This window comes from Meleagris gallopavo, chromosome 1 (genome assembly GCF_905368555.1).
Source record: "Meleagris gallopavo chromosome 1, MGAL_WU_HG_1.1, whole genome shotgun sequence".
NCBI classification, from domain to species: domain Eukaryota; kingdom Metazoa; phylum Chordata; class Aves; order Galliformes; family Phasianidae; genus Meleagris; species Meleagris gallopavo.
The window spans coordinates 95,440,183-95,462,439 of NC_139404.1; the positions used below are offsets into that span (position 1 = coordinate 95,440,183).

At 37.0% G+C, this 22,257-nt stretch overlaps 1 protein-coding gene across 6 annotated transcripts in view; it reads right to left on the bottom strand.

Moving 5' to 3' along the window:
• ROBO2 (roundabout guidance receptor 2) overlaps window positions 1–22,257 on the bottom strand; it is a 459,965-nt gene that overhangs the window by 69,315 nt on the left and 368,393 nt on the right. For all 6 annotated transcript variants that reach the window (XM_031556589.2, XM_031556590.2, XM_085241102.1 and 3 more), the window contains exons 14-17: window positions 18,133–18,254; window positions 10,919–11,150; window positions 4,239–4,363; window positions 1,236–1,407 (exon numbers count right to left, since the gene is read on the bottom strand). In XM_031556589.2, the coding sequence (XP_031412449.1) occupies window positions 1,236–1,407; window positions 4,239–4,363; window positions 10,919–11,150; window positions 18,133–18,254 (651 nt within the window). The remainder of the gene's footprint in view (window positions 1–1,235; window positions 1,408–4,238; window positions 4,364–10,918; window positions 11,151–18,132; window positions 18,255–22,257) is intronic.

The following is a 22,257-nucleotide window of genomic DNA, read 5'->3' on the forward strand; positions in this document are numbered from 1 at the left end:
CAGTGTGTAGCTGGATGGAACCCTTTCAAGCAAGGATAAAAAACAAAGGCCTGCACAAAGCAAGTGCAATGACAAACCAGTCTCACAACATAAGCTGTTTACACAGAGATCCAAAACTCATGCTTATTAGAGGACAGATTTCTTGTATTTTCAAAACATTAAATTTTGCTTTCAGTTCTAGGACACTCTTTAATCTTCTTTGGAATTTTTGTGACTTCCTCTCTTTAAAACCATTGTAACTTGTATTCCCTCCTCTACTGACAACATATCCAAAATTGGAATACCTGTACTTTTGTCTTTAAACATGGGAACCGGAATATCATTAAACATTTAAGCAACACATAGGAATTGACATTTTCTAAATGTCTACACATAATAGAACTGTTCATATTTGGGACATTGTTCTGACAGAATATTCTAGAAAGAAAATGTGTAATACCAATAGACTCACAAACAAGCAAGAAAAAGCTCATTTTTGTAATAACAAAATTAGAACATTTGGATGAAAGTAACAAAATCCCCGTATTCAGCACTCTGAAGAGGTGCTGCTGTGCACAGTCCAATTCAGTTTTGCAAAATAATTTTCCTATTCTCATCCTTCTCATTTTGTTTCTGCATTTGTATTTCACACTTGAGAAGAATCTCAAAAGAAAATGTATCTGTGCTTCTCTTTGTAAAGGAAATTAATCCTTCATGGAAACTAAGAATAAGATACAGTCATTTCAAAAGCAGAGATGCTACTACCACCTTTGCTCTCTATTTGGCTTACAAGCTACTTATTTTTTGACAGAGCAAACTCATCTGCTCGGGATACCCAAGAAACACTGGCACACTATCTTCAGAAAACCAACTGTAATGAGTGCCTTATGCATCAATGGTACAGGTAAAGCAATATTACAGTCATCTGAAGAAGAGAAAAAGGGAGCTCTAGCTGTTAGTTAGTTCCATAAATCCATCAACCTGCAAAAGTGGTGAATACATTTAAAAAAATCAGTTTCACTAGATAATTTGTATTTTCTATAATGTCTCAGCAAAGAAAGAACTAATTCACTCTGCTAGCTGTGAGAACTATGTACAAAAGGCACAATGCCAGCAACGTTAAAAGCTAACTACCAAGCTCAATTCAAAACATGTCTTTTGCTCCACAGATTTTTATGCTCTCAGAAGTGATTAATGAAAGCATTTCTGAAAGTAAAAACAGGTAAAACAAAACAGCAGAATACACAATCACTTACCAATTATTATCGGTTGTGGCTCACTTTTCACTCCCACACCTGCACTGGTGCTTGCAGCAACTTCTACACGGTACTGAATACCTGGATACAGGCCACCTATTACTACAGACCGAATGGCTGCATCTACTGTTTTGTTGATATGAAATCGAGTCTCATTACCTAGACACCAGATCTGGGACAAAAGTTGATGTGTTAAAAAATAGGAAATTCTTGGTATTCATAAACAATAGCTCATAGATATGACATATCAAGGTTTTGCACGACAATCACCTATTTTGGTATTTTGGACTCATTAACAATGTTACTATCTAGGAGCAGTTGGAGCTCAGCAAATTATACCAGATTTTTGTAAAATCAGGCAAGTTGCAAAGTCTGTTTGCAAACACCACCTTGGACTCTGGCTCTCCATGGAGCGCAATTCCATGGTGTACTTTGAAGCACAGAATAGAATCATCCAAGTGAAAAATATGTGTTACGTTTTCATTGAAATCTTGTTCAGTAATCTGATTACTGCCAAATCTTTTCGTAAAAAAATCCATTTTTTTCATTCTTATTTTCCCACTGGACAGTAAAAGGACAACTAGTGAAATGTTTCTTAAAGTATTAAAGGGGTAAAAATTTTTCAAAATCCTTCTCTATTTCTTTTTGCTACACAGCAGGGGCATGCGACATTTCTGAAGCAGAGTAAGTACAAAATTGTTCTTTATTGTGATTACATACATTGTTCAGAAATCCAGATATCAGTTCCTGACTCAATTATTTTCTAATTAAACAGAAGCAACAAATATTCTTAAATCTGAATTCATATTTTATAATGAGAATGGTATATAATTTCACAGTTATTTCTCTCTCCTGCATTTATCCATCAGCTTTTCCTGAGAAGTTTCAAAACTAAGACTTCTTAGAGATTCTTCTTCAGTTATTGTTTTTTTGGCACATTCTGCTTGTCTATGATCAAAGAAAGCATTTGCTGCCACTTTACTCAAGAAAATCAATGCTTAAAGGTATCATATGTACACTACATAATTATAACAGCAGAAGAAAGCACTTACTGGTGGAACCACTCTCAGTGACCAACAGATGTGTCTAAACAACATTAATACTCTCTTTACCCTTACTTTTGACCCTTCTCAGTGTTTTATCACACCTTATTCTTTTTTCTGCAAAGCACTGAGAAAGACTTTGAGAACAAAATAAACTTTTGTGCTCATGTAGAGGCTATGTGCAGGGCAGAATGCATTAGGGCGAGAGACTATTGCAATTCATTCTTTCAGTCCTTGTTTGTCCTGGTCTTAAGTAATAGCAACTACAAAATATTCCTTATTATAGGCACTGATTTCATAAATGAATCTACATTCATTCTTATACTGGAAACAACAGATCTACATTCAATTTGTTAGAAAATATCCAGTGAAACCTCAGCAGTCATTTTATACTAAAGACTCTTTACATTAGATTCACCACAGCCAGCACACTAATCAGGCAGCCATCTAATCCTACAGTAAGGGATGAAATAGGTGGTGACTCCAGCTGTTTTTCTAAACAGTCTAGAGGTCTGAGTACTCACCTGGAATGTGGCTTTGATTAACCATCGACTGACTTTCTTTCATATCTATATATTTTGTGGTTTAAGACTGTGTTTTACTTATTTGCCTATAAGCTCCTGAAAGTTAATGTTGCCTCATAGAACATTCAGCATCAAGATGAATTAAAGCAAAAGATACAATTATTTATATGAAAATGAGATCAATACCATATTGTCATTAATAAATCTTAATATTAAATAAAAGCAAAATAAAACAAGTGCTATGCTAAAAATATTTACATGCAGTAAATTAAATTAAATATAAATAGTACATGTACTACTGTACATTTACTGCATCCCTCTGATCAAATGATAATCCATAAGAGGTTAAAACATGAATTGGTTATAAGCCAAGCACTTTCTTCCTTTTTGATTCTGTTTTTCCTCACAACGCATCAGGAAGAATAAATTACATATTCCTAAGTGAAATAATCACCTGCATCTCAAAAAGATTATCATTTCTGCCCTTAGTGGGATTTTCAAGGAAGCTGCCCTGCTCTATTTCAATTATAAATTTCACGTTCAGTATAGAAGTTAGCCACAATGAATATATTTACCAAACTGCATGTTCCACAGTTACAAGGCTGTGAAAATGCTGAATGTAGCATGATCATTTTCTCCAGTATTCCCTCCACACACACCAATAACACACTGCAATATTTCCAAGTTGGGAAAATATATGTGCTAAAGCAAGCTTAGTGGGGAATAGACTGTTACAAAATGTAAGGTGATGAATAAAGGAAGGATAACTTGAGCCATCACAGCAAAAAAAAAGCAGAGAAAAGCAACCAGTGCAGCAAGCAGTCAAGTAACAAACTCTGCATATCTAGTCTGTTCCTCAGAGCCAACAAACTAGCACTTTAAGTTGTGAATCTTGACACAGCTAGTCTTTGAAGGAAGACTTGTATTCTCCCAGAGCTATAGTTCTTGACTTTGACCTTGAAGTGATAAGATTAGCATTTTTGCAGGGGAGAGTAGTATCTTTCCTGCCAGCTTTTCTACCAGGCTGAAGACATTTTGAGATAGAAGCTCCACCACTTGTCCTGGGAGTAAAGAACCCCCTAGGAAAAAAAGAAAACAAACAACAACAACAACAAAAAAACCCTTCTCTTTCTTCCAAGGATAAGAAAGAAAGAAAACCTTTAAACTAATTGGCAACTACAAGTCTCTTCCAGATCTAGCTCATGTTATTTTTGGTTTTAACAATAACAGTAGCACTGCTTATATGGAAAAAAATAAAAAATAAAAAATAAAAAATAAAAAAAAATCCATAGGCATTCAGTCCTTTTTCTCCATATAATTATATGGGTGGCAGTAAATGCTCTCAGAATCGAAATCTGTAAACAGTGCTACTGTTCTGTAATTCATGCAGGCTGTTTCTTAAAACACACAACCCTTCCATTACAGATCCTTTCTACCTTGTATTCCTGGATGATTCCATTTTGGTGATCTGGAGGGGGAGGATCCCAGGAGATGCTGATGCTTGTGCTATTGTGGTTTCCAACTGTCAGGACAGTAACAGACTGAGGAGGGGCACTTGGGGCTGCACCAAACAGAGGGAACAAACAGGAATAAGACATTAATCCATTTGCTAGAGCACAAATTTTGCTAAAACAGTGTTAGTGCAAACAGAGAACATACAAAGTTCACAGCCTCTGCAGGACTAGGTATGCACATTTTGTTAGGGACCGATAACTTTGAAAAAATGCCTTTCTGAAGAGAAGCATTGTATTGAATGAAAATGTGGAATTTGTGGTAATGGAGAATCAATACAAATCACTTCTCATTTATTTAGATATTGCATTTCTTAAGCTTGCATTCAAATTATTCTCATGCTTGCATTTGTTTTCCATAATACATGGTTAGCTATACATATGTCACTAAGTCAACCAAGTCAAAATGTGAGATTGCATCCGCTGCCCCGAAAAGTCTTTTCATTCTTTTTCCCCCACGTGGTCTGATACTATTGTGAGAAATGGGTGTTCAGGAATTTTTGTTTGCTTGTTTCTATTTTGGTTCTCCGAGAAGTCAATAACTCAACTTGTTTAAGCATAAAGCTTTGCACCTTTTAGACAGAAAAGGGTTTAAGTTTTTAAAACTTTACACCAAATGCCAGTGAATGGGGGAGCCGATATATGGGGTCAGATATATATTTATGCTTTTCTTTCTTCAGGCTAATCTTTCTCTTTAGAGTCCCCTGTTCAGTTCAACCACTCACAGCTGTTTGGCTGGCCACTGCATATCAAGGCCCTATCTTTGTCAGTCCCCCCTACTCTGTTTTGAAGAGTGAAGAAAAAAATAAAAATAAAAAAAAAATGCAAAGCCCTTCCTGCAGTGACATCAACAGCAGGGTGCTTTTGTTGGCTTAGAACTTGTTGTTTGGGAAGTGCTGCAGTAAGTTCCATAGAGAGGCCAAAGTCCCCTCTGTGAGCATCTTCTGCACCCATGCAGAGGCTCTCCCTGCACAGCTATAGCTGTCACCGCAAAGACATATGTCCTTCCTTGGCCACTATGTGACATTAAAACTTCTTGTGGCTATTCAAGCAAACACTGAAAGTACCACAGTGGCAAGCTAAATCACCAACATTGAGTGTATCATATTAAGGTATGTCCCTGGGGGGGGGGAGCGGGAGGGAAAGAAATCTAATATCAGCTACACCAGATTGATCCTATGATCCATCTAGTCTATCTTTCCCAGTCCATCTACTCAGTCTTTGGGAAAAAAACAAACAACAACAACAACAAAAAAAAAACATAATAGAGTCTAGGGAAGTGTGGACTAATATAACAAGTGTATAATGATAACTTCTCAGGACAATTTTTCAGCTCCCAGCAGATCCTGTTCCAGGGTGACTTTTTTTTTTTTAATAACTCTACTGAAATTTTCTTCCAAAATTAAAAAAAAATATGTATTTTTCACTTTTAATATGAGATTAAAATATCTTAAATGAAATGTTGAAGAATAACAGGAGATTAAATCAGAACCAAAAAAACTCTCCTCCAACTCAGCTTCAAATATATCTACCCTCTGGTTTTCTGGCTCCCTGACTGCAGTCTGATCATCAAGAGCATTCCTGCTCAGAGAGAACTCTAACTGCTATGTTCCAATGTCACTAGAACTCTAGTCATATCTTTCCCAACTGCATGGACCATACCTCTCAGGCAAAGTAGCTGGTACCTTTGTATTTATATCTGTTAGGCTTAATGCAAGCAGACACAGCCACAGATATCAGGAATATGAGCCTTTCCAAGTCACTACAGATTTACTTATTTTTTTCCAGTAGCCTTTTTGAGACTGTCTATTCAGATTGTTCTCAGGACTTGACCCGGCAAAAGCTCAGGAAGCTGAGCTCAAACCTTACCCTGGTAATCATGAAGATCTGGAGTAGCCAATTGTATGAATTAAACAACTTAAAACCGTGGCATCAGAAGTAGGGAGGAGGGACCATACAAGATTCCATAAGAAAAAATATATATAAAAACATAACACACGTATCATAGAATCATAGAATGGCTTGGGATGGAAGGGATCTTACAGACCAGCTGGTTCCAAGTCCCCTGCCATTGGCAGGGTTGCCAACCACTAGATTAGGCTGCCCATCAAGGTTGGCCATGAGCGTCTTCAGAGATGAGGCATCCACAACTTCTCTGGGAAGCCTGTGCCAGAGTCTCACCACTCTCTGAGTAAAAACTTTCTTCCTAAAATCTAACCTAAAACTATCCTCTTTCAGTTTAAATCCATTCCTCTTTGTCCTATCACTATCTACCTGCGTAAAAAGTCAGTTCCCCTCCTGCTTGTAATCTCCTTGCAAGTATTGGAAGATCACAGCGAGGTCTCCCCAGAGCCTTGAACACCTTGAACACCTTGAACACCTTGAACACCACTAGGGATGGGGCAACCACAACATCTCTGGGCAGCCTGTTCCAGGACCTCATCTCCCTCATAGTAAAGATTTTTCTCCTGACATTCAACCTAAATTTTCCCTCCCTCAACTTCAAAACCATCTCCCCTTGTCCTGCTGTTATCTACCCTTTCAAAGAGTTGATTCCCCTCCTGTTTGTAGGCTCCCTTTAGGTACCGAAAGCCTGCAATTAGGTCACCCGCAGTGTTCTTTTCTAAACAAGCTCAACTGGAGAGGTGTTCCAGCCCTCTGGTCATCTTCATGGCCCTCCTCTGGACCATTCCAACAGCTCTGCATCCTTCTTGTGCTGGGGGCCCCAGGTCTGGACACAATACTTCAGTTGGGGCCTCATAAGGGAAAAATAGAGGGGGACAATCCTCTCCTCTCCCTACTAGCAGCCCCTCTTTTGTTGTAGCTCAGGACACCAATGGCTTTCCAGGTTGCAAGAGCATATTGGTGGCTCACATCCAGCTTTTCTTCCATCAGGACCCCCAAGTCCTTTTCAGAAGCTCTCAAGGAGTTCTTCTTCCAGTCTGTACTTGTATCTGGAATTGCCTCAACTCAAATGCAAGACCTTACACTTGGCCTAATTGAATTTCATTTGGTTCTAGTGGACCCACTTTTCAAGTCTGTCCAGGCCCCTCCGAATAGCATTCCTTCTTTCTATTGTATTGACTGCATCCCTCAGCTTAGTGTGATCAGCAAACTTCCTGATTGTACACTCTATCTTACAGTACATCATTGATAAAGAGCACCAGTCCCAAGATAGATCCCTGGCTGATGCTGCTTGTGACCAGCCTTCACGTGGATGTAAAGTCATTGACAATAACCTTATGGCTATGACCATCCAGCCAATTCTTTATCCACCCTTCAAATCCATATCTCTCCAATTTAGAGATAAGGATGTGGCGTGGGATCATGTCAAAGGCCTTGCACAAGTCCACATAGATGACATCAGTTGCCCAGTGTATGACTCCTGTGAGTCCTCCACATTTTGGGAACTACATTTTCAGATAGAGGTTCAGCAGCAAAGCAAATAGTGCTAGGTAGAAACAGTTGTAGAGGGGAAAAATAGAGCTATATTATGGATAGTTTGACTCTTAACCAAGTAAAGCACGAAAAGGTGACCTTGGGCTACACCTTGTTGAACAATAAGGCTGCATTGTGTATTTTATGGCAAATGAACCACAGAGAAAAAAAGAAAAAAAAGAGTTTTAAAAACCTTAAAGATATTGTGTAACAACAAAACCAAGAATAACTGTGTGTACAATATTAACAATACTAAATAATAATAACAAACAACAATAATAAAAATGGCAAAACAACACTGTATTTTTTTTTTATAAGTAAAATGGAACATTATGCTGAAATGTATATACTTTCATCATTAGGACATTCGGGTGATGATATCATGTTTTATGTGTAAGTACTGGGGAACATGGGGGGAAGGGAGAAGAGAGACGTAAATGCTAAAGAATATATAAAATGAATACCTTTCTCTATCATTGAAAAAAAAAAAAGCAATGTAATGATTTGCATTTGTATTTAAACTGCAGGAATATTCTAGTTAATATTCTGTGTGTGGACTCTTTTTGGTTTTGAAGGATATATGGTAAGCTTTAAGCAAAATTAAATCACAACTGATGAATGTAGCTGAAAGTATCACTTTAAGAGCTGCGGTAAGGCAAGCAAGAATTGATTGCTGTTGCAAGACAGCAACCGATAAAACTTAGGAGACCTCCACTACCAACTGTCATATTTTTGTACTGACAAACAATATGCAGAACAAATACTACTCCATAAAGTTATTCCAGAAGAGATTTAAAATATTGTATGTACCTGAAAGGATTATCATCTGTCTTCATAGCAGAGGTGAAAAAAGAAGTGAAAATTAACAAACAAAATGTTCTATTTAGCTCTTATGTGTGTAGACACACATACGTATGTAACAGTTCTGCTTCCTCCTCCTATGATAATATCACTTTGTAAGCTGGCACTGTGATATAAATTAAGGCACTTGTCTGACACTGCTGCAGTTATTAAATAGACTACATTGAAAAATAACATTTTTAAACCTGTTTTCTCATTTCCCTTGCTGCTGCCTTGTGGAGAACACCTTGCCTGCTTCTTGACAGGTCAATTATTCCAGTGCTCAGCTTCTTCTTACAGATATGAAAGAACCCAAATCGCTGCTCATCTCTTCCAGAGGCAGCCAAACAGAATTCCATTTATTACCTTCACAAGGCCAAAGAGGTAGGAGATGAATGGATACTGAACTGTGACAAATGCCTGATCCAGAGGAAAAGTCTAACTGTAGCAAAATTGATTTTTGGAGCTAGGACTCAGAAGTAACATTGCATGTAAAATTCAGTCCAGCAGAAAGCTGCCACTGCCTCCTGATTGTACTTTCCTTTACCTGGGTTGTTCATCTTGCAAAAACCTTCAAACATGCATATCACTCTTCCAAATTACTTTCTAAAAATAGTACAACTGACATTTTAAAAAAGTCAAGTCTAAAAAAGATCATTTTTGAAATGAAATCACAGGCTACATAGAAAGTGTGACACCTTGAAATAGACTGCCATTTCTCTTTATTGGATGAGGAGCAAACCACAGTTATTAAACATTAAGTTAGTGCTATTTTTGAAATACATGAACACCAATATGATTACAAAGTTAATATGAGGAGTTAAAGGAAAATATCTCTGGAACAGCATTTAGCAAATTTCTTAACTTTCTCATGGAAGTGCATCATTTTATCACCCAAACAAAAGGAAGAATTTTATAAAGGGGCTGTCACTTGACTTGTGATAGAAATAGTTGCTTTTTTGAAAGAGATACTTGTAAACAGACTACTTGAAGTTACGCATCTACAAAGCAGATCCTCGTTTGTTAGCTATACATAACTACCCACAAGAAAAGTTCTAAAAATCTTTCCAATGTGGAAAATTGCACACAAAGAAAGTGGCCTTTAAAGTACAATGTTACCTGACTGGCAGTATGGAGAGATGAGGTTTAAGAAAGAAAATTTAATTTCTCATTTATTTTATAGAAATGGAAATCTTTTTTTAGTAGCTTTTTAAAAATTTATTACTTTTAAAGCTTGGTTTAGACTACTGCAAAGCTAGTCTTAACTGATTTTTTTAGGCTTTATGGTCTGAACAAAGAAACTGGAAACAGAAAGTAGCAAATGCTAAATGTTACTTAAGGAATGCCTTCCTACATGTTGCAGGACGCTGAATTTCCTCATTTGCCTCAAGAGAGGCAGAAACTAAGTTACCCTCAGGACTGCTTACTTGCTGGTCAATAATTATAACAAAGAGAAAAAGCGAGTCCTTCTGAAATGTAAAAAGCGGTTGACAATCAGTAGTAAACTAAACCTCAGGAGACTACTGTAAGTGATTAAGACGCATCTTCAGTAGGACTGAAAGAGTGCACTCAAAACCCATGAAAACCACATGAGCATTTAGAAACATCACTGGTATTTCTTTCCTATGTTTTGAAAGAAATCAGTGATACAAAGTGAGAAGATGAATCCTCACTTTTGTGATCACTTTTCTTTTATAGAGGAAAATTGATGATGACTGCTCAGGTTCTCCAGGCAGAGGTTATTCCAGATAGATAGATTTTTGCACACCAAGAGAAAAGGATAAAAATTACATATCTCACCTCAAACTCTTTAAATTTTATAAAAAATGGTCATCAAATGCGTAAGTATATTGTACTACATGCCATAGGGACAAATGCTTCTGCATTTCAGTGAGGTAAAATGTTCGCTATGTCTGCACACTGTGTTTCACTTACATGTAAACGGTACTTAAGAAAACTGCAAACAACTAAATAGGACAGTTTCATGAACTTTGCTGGCAGAACCAATGGAGTGGTGTGCCTTTCAAACTGAATTTTATTTTCAAAGTGCCAATTGAAGTTTTTTTTTTGCATCAACACTGTTTGTAAAAGAATGTCTGCTGCGTACACTTGTTAGAAGACTCAAAGCCACTTGCACATAAAGAGCAGGTGGAAGTCAAAAGAATACAGAACTGGCCAAATGCTTTCTCCGGGAATACTTATAGCAGAAAACTGATTATGATGTTGAATTCTAATGATGGCCTTATATTTAACAAACAGAAATCACGTGAAGCTGAATGAAGGCATGCATAAAATAACCAAAAATGATATTTGACTATTTTACTAACCTTCCTCTGTGGTACGAGCAGACTTTGATTCACTGTCCATTCCTTGAAATTCATTGAAGTACGGGCGAACTTTAATTTCATAAGTGACTCCTTTTTTCAAGTTGACTAGAACAGCACTGCGCTCTGTTGGGACTTTGACCTCCAAATTCTGCCATACAGCTGGAGACGGTAGGCCAGATGTTTGGCGGTACATTACCCGGTAGCCCTGAATAAACTGCGATTGGCGGTCAACCTAGAAATGGCATTAAGTAATATGTCAGTGAACACATTAAAGTAACAAAACATTTTGAAAAGAAAGCGAAACTTTTGCCTACAATACTCTTGTCCTTGTGAAAAAGAAAAAAATTAACAACCATTTATGCTGCTGAAATTTAAAAATCTAAATGCCTTCTTGTACCATTGTACCATTATTAATTGTCTCTAAAGGAACATTCTTCTCACATTACTTGTTATAGAACATTTCTATTTTACTTTCTGCAGTTATATATATATCACGGCAAATACCATCTTAAGTCATAAAAAAAGCTCTCACCCCTGCAACAAATAAAAAAAAAGAGAACGTTGACATAATGCTTACTGCACTTATAGACAACTTGGCTACTGATGTGCTGAAGTATGAGAAGAAAAGAAAAACAAATTCTTTTCAGAAGAAGACAAGTCTTTGAAGAAGCCCTATATGCTTTCAGTTAGTCCATTACTTGGCTTACAGTTCATCTTTTCATGAGATGCTCGGGAAAGTAAAATAAACATAAGACAGATGCAGAGAAAACAACATCCAAGAACATGTGCTGTTTCTTGCGTTCATAGTCTAAACAGTCTCTTTACATCCTGGGGGTTGTGATGTACTCAATCCATCAGATGGAGATGGAATGTTATTTTTGTTTTATATTCTAACTGTTGCTAGGCAGACACAGAAGTTTAACAACTCTTTTTATTTTTATTTATTAATTTTTATTTGAAGGAAAAACCTAAAGTGTGTTCTATCTGGGAGATGTTGCATTCATTTTTTCTCTTGAAAAACAAGACAAAACAAAAACAATTTGAAATAATGATTCGAGTTATTATGATGTTTGCATGTAAACACAAACAAAACAACCATCAGGTTTTATCCATCAGGTAAAATCAAACCAAGTCTAGCTGCTTCTGCAGTTCTCAAATACCCAAAGAAAATGCAACTAAATAACAAGACTATATGACTAGCAGTTTGATAAATTTCTGTGTTATATCCAAGATTCAACAAACAGGGTTTCCTTTCTGTTCTTGACATTCTGCTAACTCAAAGGTACTTCAGAATTAAAGATACATTTGTTTGATTTATCTTCAGAAGAAATGAACTTCAAGCTGAAAACACAAACCAGAGTCTATTACACTTTTGCTATAATCTTGTTATAGTTTATCGAGTCATTCAGAAGGGATGCAGATTCTTAAGACATTAAAAAGCAGGGCATGCAAGAAGAAAGCTTTATTTGTGAGAGCAAAGCAGAAATGTCTTTCATCAAAACTGTCACTGTTAAAAATCTTGCGACATATGTTATAACAACATTAAGCTCGCATTTTATAAACTTCTCTACATTCACTTTAAGTGAATTTATGCACTGAAAGAGGGATATAACTCACAATAATAGCTTGTTAATACCGAAAGAATCAAGCTGTGTTTTTAAGAAGAACATTAAGCAGCTGTTTCCAGATGAAGGGAGTCTGTAAATCAGAGTAAATTGTTTTCATCCATGTTTGACTTTCATTAATTAAATGTTTTACGGACATAAAGACTTTGTGAATCTCATGTTTACTACAAAATTGAATAAGAACAGCAACTTCATATACTTTCTCAACCTACCTTACAATATGAGGCTATGATGTTTAATAATTAAATAAATTTGGTTCTTGCCCAGCTTTTGTATTAGAAATTATGCTGAAAGGCACCATAACTATTTTAGAACTTTCAATTTTGTCTTTGCTGCAGATCCTTTTAAGCTCTACTGACTTCAGTGCAGTGGGGAAGATCTGAAAATTTAGAACTAAACTGAACGGTGACTGTTTGTTGCCAAGAAATGATATAAAAAGGGTTTTCTATGACATCATACAAAGAGAAACACACCTACTAACTCACAAAAAACTGTACACTTGGATTTCACTGAATAATTTTCAGTCCATCACACTTTCATATCAGTTTACATATGATATTCAAATTATTCATACACCTCTCTTTTCCCTAGCTATTAATTTTTTTTATGAGAAAACATGACAACTACACAACATAAGCAATATGAAAACAGTGTGGTAGTAGAATAAGGATGTCATTTATGGTTGCAGTAAACCGGCTTAACTTGGAGATCATGCCATTTACACAGGTGCTTTCAGTTGAAAGTTTGATTACAACAGAGCCAAATGATCTGCTAGGATTTCAGATTATTGATTGATTCTGTTGATGGAAGGATACTTGCGAATGAAAATGAAAATACTATGCATTTTAATGCTTTCTATAAACACCTAGTTGTATTCAATATCAAGGAGGATACTAAGCTGTCCCTAATTCCCACCTGCAGTTAGTCTAAACAAGAGGCCCTTTTCCTATGGTCAGATTTTTGGGAAGCTGCTCAGGGGTCACTTCACTTACTGAGCAAGGTGGATTTTCCTTTTGTTTTTTTTTTTTTTTTTTTAATTTTCTGAATAGTACAAAAATACTTATGGATAATTACATAGATTAACCAAAGAGATGTGAGACATATATACATAGCTCAAAGTGTATGTGAGGAAAATCAAGTGTATTTCACATAAATACATCAATACATATACATACATATGCATTTATGTCTATATACAAACAATCTTACATATATTACAAAGCTTGTAACTTCATCCTTTTCTATTCTTATGTGGTAATTACATGTCACTTCACCAGCAGGCCACTAAAAACATGCTTAGTGTTAAAGAACAGCGTTCACTTGTGCTAAGCATAAAGTAACTACAGGATTAGTACACATTTGCATGTAGGTAGAGTTGTAGAAATGTGCACTGTGATTTGATGAAAGAATTTAATAATTTCGAGTTATTTTCATTTCTCTCTCACTTTTTTTTTTTTTTTTTTCATGTACTTCCTCTTACAAAGCACTTAGCATTATTACAGAGATTGCAATAATTTTCTCTGCTGAGTACTGGGATCACAGAATATAATATCTGTGATGTGCTAAGCTGCTTTAGAAATTGTAGGAGCAGCTGTGGAATCCCCTCATCAAAGGAGGGCTCTAACAGGTGCTGGTCTAAAGACATTTTCTACCTCAGAAGATGGATGGCAGAAAATGCAGATGCTCCTTTAAAAGGCAGAAGACAGCAATTACTGGATGGGTTCTGTTCAGCACTGACTCAATGCTTTAAGGCAACCTACAAGCATAATTGGTCTTGCATGCTCTCTTTTTGATGAATGTATAGTGCAGGAGGTATCTATAAAGCTGACAGTAGCTCTCCATTTCTGCAGAATACAAAGTTCCTTTTTTTCCTGCACATACCACAACTGAATATAAGACAGGTTCAGTGACTATGATTACTCTGTAGGCTATTTGCTTATTTAAAAAAATAAAGGGGAAAACAAACAAACAAACAAACAAAAAAAACACCCTCATAATGTAGATTTTGCTTCAAATACAGGTTCCTTTCAGGCAATCCAGTTAATCCACACTCTCAAGACATTTTGCAATATGCTCTTGGGTATGTAAGCCTCAACCCCAAAATATCCTAAGAACTCTGCTCCCAAATCAGTATGCACAATAATTCTCCATCTGGGCAGAATATCTTTCAAACTGTATTGAGCTCAATAGCATGGACTACATTGGGCTTACATGGCTGCAGCCTGTGCCCATGTGGGACCAGTTCAGGAAGGATGGTATCCCATGGAAGGAACCCCACATGGATCAGGAACAGAGAATGACCATGGAGGAATGGCAGAGATGAAGTATTCTGGACTGACTGGCAGTCAATTCCCTTTTCCTCTTTGCTGCTCAAGGGGATGAGATAGAAGAGGCTGCATGTCGGAGGGAGGTGGTTTTAGTTTGCTTTTAGTTCTCACTGCTCTAGTCTGTTATCAACAAGCAATAAATTACATTAATCTCCCTAGGCTGAGTTGTTCTGCCCATGGTGGTAATCAGTTAGTGATCTGCCTGCTTTTATGTCAACCGATGAGCTTTTTTCCATCATATTTTTCTGTTGTTGTTCTGTTGATGAGGGGAAGTTGGAAAGCAGCATGGTGGAGTGGAGCTACATATTGGGGTTAAATCACCACACAGACTCACAGTGTTCTCCAAAAATTCAAACAGCATTAGTATTTATCTACCAACTGGAACAAGACAAAGGGTGATGATACACTGCAAGACTCTCCAGTAGGCTCAATTCAAACTTCCTGTGAAGCACAATCATTTAAAATCAATGTCAGATTAAAAGGCAGAGGCAAATAAATTATCCTTCTGCACTGTAGCCTCAAAATTCCTGTAAGGCAGTTGGGATTTCAAAGCAGCAATTATTTTGCCACTCTGAAGAACTGATTTTTTTCCTGATTATGCCACAGGGCTCCTACATAATGCTAGGAAACTTCTTACATTTGGCCACTAATTAAACTCTCAGTTTAATGCTCAAAGTGAGAAAATTGAGGCTGCAAGCACTGAGCTATAGTTGAGGTTAGCTATAAAAGTGCTTTGAGTACACATTATGCTGAAACAATGCAAATATGTTTAACAGAAATAAAAATAAATCAGGCCAGAGGTTTAAAATTAGGTAACAGTCAGTGTATCTGATATGCAATAAATATCTCTGCACCTTGTCTACCTATATGTAAGATTGGGATAACTACACAGTTTTATCCTTCTGATGATAAATTCAGTATCATTTGTGAAACACTCAAATGTTACAGTTGAGAGCATGACAGATAAGCACATGAGACAAACTAATATTTTTTTTTTTATTCAATGCTGGTTTTCAGTGGTATGAATTTCCTAAGATTTGGTAGCACATACTGAATAAAGAAGATAAAAAGAAATGCTGAACAGTTTTATTAAGAATAGATACTCTATGTAACCAGATAGTTACAGTTGCACTTTAATACTTAGGCACACCAGGGATAAATTTATGTGACAGTGGCAACCTAGCTTCTGATACTCCTTTTAAACATTGACTTTGTGAGCCTAATCTTTTCAAACAGATGAAATATATGGGCATATACTTAGATATTTTATTTCTAAACATTTTAAAATTACAAAACAGAAACAATTATTTGTGAAATTTTAAACTCAAATTAAAAAAAAGAAAGAAAGAAAGAAAGAAAAAACTAAAAATATCTCAGAAAGAAGAGAGAAAATGGTGTAAGTTTGTTGGGAGTCAAGACACCAGAAACTCAGGAATAGAGTCATTTACTCTTTGAATTGCAGGTCAATACTGAAAGTCTTGTGATTCTCATTGCACTTCTGTCCTTCTGTATCTTAGCTACACTATCTAACCACTTTATAAGAACAGAATGGACTTTATTCTCTGGATGGAGCGGCTGCTTTCCTGTTAACTATGGTTAATTAGTTGGTTTTGTTCTGGTTGCTGTTAAGTTTCTAATTAGCTGTTTCAGATACTTTTTTTTTTGTGCGCCTTTCTTCCCCCAGGCAATTCCAAAACATCTCTACACAGGTCTATTCACTTGTCAGATGGCATACGGTCACTGCTTTGAGGGATCTTTCCAATGAGCTGATACCCTTGATATCCTTAATGATATACCTTAACTTACCATATTTTTTTTGCTCATTAGTAGTTCAGTAGAGGCACCAAGAGACTCTTCAACCATAGTATTTCATTATAATACAGTGAATGCTATTAAACTGTATAAAACTGAATTCCATTTATAAATAGGGAGAAAGCCTATGTAATTTTGTTTCTGCTATCTCTAACATACAAGAAAGGACTTGAAGAAGCACCACATGGAGGTCATCCAAGTTTAAAATTACTGGCTGCTAACATTCAAAGTTTCTAACCTACTGAACCATCTGCTTGGGCAAAAAAACTTTCTACAAAGGCACTTGGACCAGAAAGTCAGTCTGTCCTGGAGTTATTTAGCTGGAACAGACAGTATTTTTAGAAGGACAAGCTGAGTGTTAACATCAATAACAAAATGCAATGACACATTTTTAAAATAATCTTCTAAGAAAGACTAATTTGTGCACTTCTCTATTCATTTTTAATCTGGCCCTTACCATTGAAATCTGTTGAAATAAGGATGACATATAAGCCCCCATAAATACATCTGAGATGTGTAAAAACTGCAGTATTTCTATAATACACAATCTATCCATAATTATATTCTATTGTATAGACCACTGTATACATGAAACTCTTAACAATATTACCTGTAGAAGAAAACTTCTGCGTATTGTGAATATCTCTTTAGTAGAATTCATTCTATATAACGTAACTGTTGCAGTGAAGGGCACTGTAATGTTGTTTATCTCACTTTTCTAACCAGGACTCTCCTTCCTCTGGGGCACATGCTCCAAAAGCAAAGCCCTCATTTGTGGTGTGGAGTGCCCTAGGAACAATCTCTTTCTAAGAGATTGTAAGAGAAACATAGAATTTTGAAAGCCATACACTATGTCTTAACTTCTCAGAAATTCTACCCAGTAGTTTGGTCCCTCAAATAGGTAAGCTAAGTACTGCCAGAAACATTCTGGTCTTCTATAATTAAAGGAAATCCACTGACTGAGGATAAGGCGTATGCTAGAATACCAGATGCTACCCATGGATCAGGCACCAGCATAGCTTTTCAACAAGCGCACTATAGAAATCTATTTCTGTATTTTAGGGTCACCAAACAATAGAGTATTCTTAAGGGGTTCTCATGCTTTCAAGTGGAAAATGTTTTTTTCATAACATTTTAATGATGATAGTTATTTTTGCTATCCACAATTATGAATCCACAGATCAATTACCCTTAGATTATGGTGTTAAACATAATTCATTTTCATAATTAGACATCTATCTCCCTTTAAGCTGAATGCAGAAATCCTTCAATCTGCCTGACCTAAAGGAGAAAATGAAAAGATCATTTCATCTACACATATTCCTGTATGACATTAGTTTAGTAGAGCACTTATGCTGGTCAAGACCGGAGGTTTTCAGTATAGTAAAAGAAATGTAGGGACAAATAGGCAAAATTAGGTATAGCAAGGTAATTATATCGAAAGCCTTACTGTCCAGGTAACTTGAACTGTTGTGGGTGTCAGCACAACAGGGTTATGCAGTCGTACAATGACGTCTCCCAGTTCCTTCTGGACTTGCCTGTGATCCACGCCTTGTGCTGGTGGACTGATATCTGCCAGACAAAACAAACACATGAAAGCATTATTTTAACGAGAAAATATACATGACAATTGGAATGACTGAGTAGCTTAATGACTTGACTTTAGCACCCTCTTACAACAATGTTTTTAAAACAATAGAGTGCTAAGCTTCGAATGTGAACTACCAAACATACCAACTAAATTCAAACAAATCATTCACCTTTGGCTGCTTAGGAAATCGGGAAAGAAAAATATGACTATTCAGAGTTGATAGTAATGCTTTTTCAAATCTTGCAAGCGATGAGAGAGATTCAATTATTCACTAGTTCTGCAGTGTTCAGATAACAATAATGTCAGCCAGATATCTGGAACTAAACTGGCTAGCATAATTTAAGAAAATGAACAGGTTTTTAACTTGCTTAGAGCATACACGACACTTAGTTATTATATGTTTCCAAACTGTAACTAAACTTTCCCTCCTTATATACCGTGCACACAAGAAACCAACCACTACAAATAGAAATTTCTTTTTCAAAGTGACTTTTCCCTTTCCAGATAAGATAATGAAATCTAGTGCAAATATGAAAAGTAATAATTCATTAAATCAAAATGATTGTGATCTTATGAAAGGTTAACAAAAACACTTTACCACATAAATTTGCTAAACACTCCTTCAAAGAGAAGGGAAAAACTATTTCTTCTAGTAAAAATAAGAAGCAGTTTGATCACTTAGTATAAAGATCTATGGAAAACTATGATTCCATCTCCAAGCACCACATGTGGCCCTTGTACCTAGTTCTTAAAGATCTCATTTTGGTTACTGCATTTTGGTTACTCAATTTGGATAAACTAAAGGAAGCTGTATTACCATCCATAAACAGGAACAGCAAATATAAAGTATGTATCAGAAAATGAAGGAGGAGATGTTCAATATGAATATCTTCAGTATGTCTTTTTAGTGATAATTCTTAGAAATCACCATTTTTTTGTTACACTGCATCAAAAAGACAATGTTGGTCTAAAGCTGTTAATTAGCCAATACATCTCTGCATCTCCCTTCCCTCTACTGTAGACAGAGATGAAGATAATTTCTAGGAGACAGTGAAGTTTGGACACATTCAGTGGCTCCTTCAAAGATCTTACAATGCCACTCCTAGCATTGTCCATGCTAGTTGTCTATCTGTAGATAGATATGCCTAAGTAGACATACATATATTGATTATTTCTGTTTCAATTTGTTGTTAATTTGTCCAGAAAGATACAAGCACAGATTTTATTCTAAAAAGCCTGATACATTATGGCCAGGCCTCCCTACACATTTGTGAATTCTGCTTGGTTTTCTCATGGGACTCATTAGCCATAACCACTTTCCCTCTTTTTGAATCAAATGTACTCAGGGAAGAAAAAACACACTTAAAAGTCCTCTTTTTCCCCTTTGATGGTCTTAGGGTATGTGAGTATGTTGCATTTGACTTCCTTCTTTTTAATCTTCTAAATATTATTGAGAAGAAATAATAATGCTTTTAGAAATGAAGTACTTAGACATAACAACAATATCTGAATCGCAGGCCTTCAGATTTTGAAATAAACTTGGTTCTGGTAATCAATATCTCAACTTCATAATCCTGGATTTTATGGGTTTAGAGCTACCAATAAACAATAGAAACACATGCTTCTACTGATACTCAAATGAAGATGGCTCCTTGGGTCTCCAAAAAGAATATAAACAAAAAATAGTTGTCAGCAACAGTGAAGGAGATTATCTAGCAAACCATGTCTATTCAAAGTGACTAAGAATCAAAGAGATTCAATAAAATAGTTCTAAGACAGCAACTCAAACTGGGTTGCAAAATGATCATTTATGCTACTATTCATAAAATCTATGATCCTTGATATAAATTTACCCATATCTATGAGTGCCTATATTTTAAGTTAAATTATGCTGTAGTACACAACTGGCAAAATACTTATATTCCCTTAGTGAATAAGTCATTTCTACGTAGTGTTTCTTCATGAAATATATTTTATCATAAAAAGAAGTACTTAGAAATCAAGGAAATAACATGGGTTAATATCACTAAGAAATTAATATCAAGATGTACATGTGGAATTCTGATTATTCATATGTACATTTGGAAACACATACATACATGATGGTCACAGTGCAATGTCATGCAATGAAATATTCACATTACTAGGAGACTCCTGGTGGGAAAGCAGTTACAGAATCACAGAATCACAGAATTGTAGGGGTTGGAAGGGACCTCTAGAGATCATCGAGACCAACCCCCCTGCCAAAGCAGGTTCCCTACATCAGGTCGCACAGGTAGGCGTCCAGGCGAGACTTGAATATCTCCAGAGAAGGAGACTCCACAACCTCCCTGGGCAGCCTGTTCCAGTGCTCCGTCACCCTCACCGTGAAGAAGTTCTTACGCACATTTGTGCGAAACTTCCTGTGCTGCAGCTTATGTCCGTTTCCCCTCGTCCTGCCTCCACATACCACTGAAAAGAGACTGGCCTCACCGCTATAGCCGCCACACCTCATATATTTATAAACCTGGATCAGGTCCCCTCTCAGTCTTCTTTTCTCAAGGCTAAACAGACCCAGGTCACTCAGCCTTTCTTCACAGGGGAGATGCTCCAGGCCCTTCACCATCTTTGTGGCCCTCCGCTGGACTCTTTCCAAGAGATCCCTGTCTTTTTTGTACTGGGGAGCCCAGAACTGGACCCAGTACTCCAGATGAGGCCTTACCAGGGCAGAGTAGAAGGGGAGGATCACCTCCCTCGACCTGCTGGACACGCTCTTCTTAATGCACCCCAGAATGTCATTGGCCTTTTTGGCCACGAGGGCACACTGCTGGCTCACGGCCAACCTGTTGTCGACCAGGACGCCCAGGTCCCTCTCTGCAGAGCTCCTCTCCAGCAGCTCATCCCCCAGCCTGTATTGGTGCATGCAATTCTTCCTCCCTAGGTGTAAGACCCTACGCTTGCTTTTGTTGAACCTCATCCGGTTTCTTACTGCCCAGCTCTCCAGCCTGTCCAGGTCTCGCTGAATGGCAGCACAGCCTTCAGGCGTGTCAGCCAATCCTCCCAACTTCGTATAATCAGCAAACTTGCTGAGGGAGGCCACTATCCCCTCATCAAGGTCATTGATAAAGATGTTGAACAAGACCGGACCCAGCACAGGCCCCTGGGGGACACCACTGGTCACAGGTCTCCAGCCAGACTCTGCACCATCAACGACGACCCTCTGCGCTCTGCCAGTCAGCCAGTTCTCAACCCACCTCACTGTCCACTCGTCTATCCCACACTTCCTCAGCTTTGTTATAAGGATGGCATGGGAGACAGTATCAAATGCCTTTCTAAAATCAAGGTAGATTACATCTACCGCTCTTCCCCCATCCACCCAGCATGTGACAGCATCATAGAAGGCCACCAGGTTGGTCGAGCACGACCTCCCCTTGGTGAACCCATGCTGACTACTCCTGATAACCTCCTTTTCCAGCTGATCTACCCATAACCAAATCTTCAAATATTGGCATAATAAAATCATGACTCATGGAAAAGCAGCTCAAGAAGGATATCCCAATCAAATTTAAGAGGTCCCTAAAATTAAATTGGTGGTATATTTTCTCTAAGTTCACTTTTACAGCTTCCAGTGAACTTCCTACTAGTAGACAGTAATCTAAATTGCAGGGATATGATTATACATAGTTTCATATACGATTATAGATAGTTTCGTTGAAGTGCTCCAGTCTGCTAATAATCCAACCAATGTCAAATCTTTTCCTAGAGCAATTACTGATTTCTCTGTCCTTATTTGACAGAAGTCATTTAAGGTAAGCCTTTTCATAGCCCCTTATTGTCTACTTGTAGTTCACTGGTGAAAATATGCATAAAATTATACTACTTGCCTTTTGCTATGCTTATTACCAGGAAATAAAATGCCAGACATTAAAGCTGCAACAGACACCTGTTGCAAATTAATATTATATAGTATGGTTATAACTGCTTCTCTCTTCCTCAGTGGTCGCT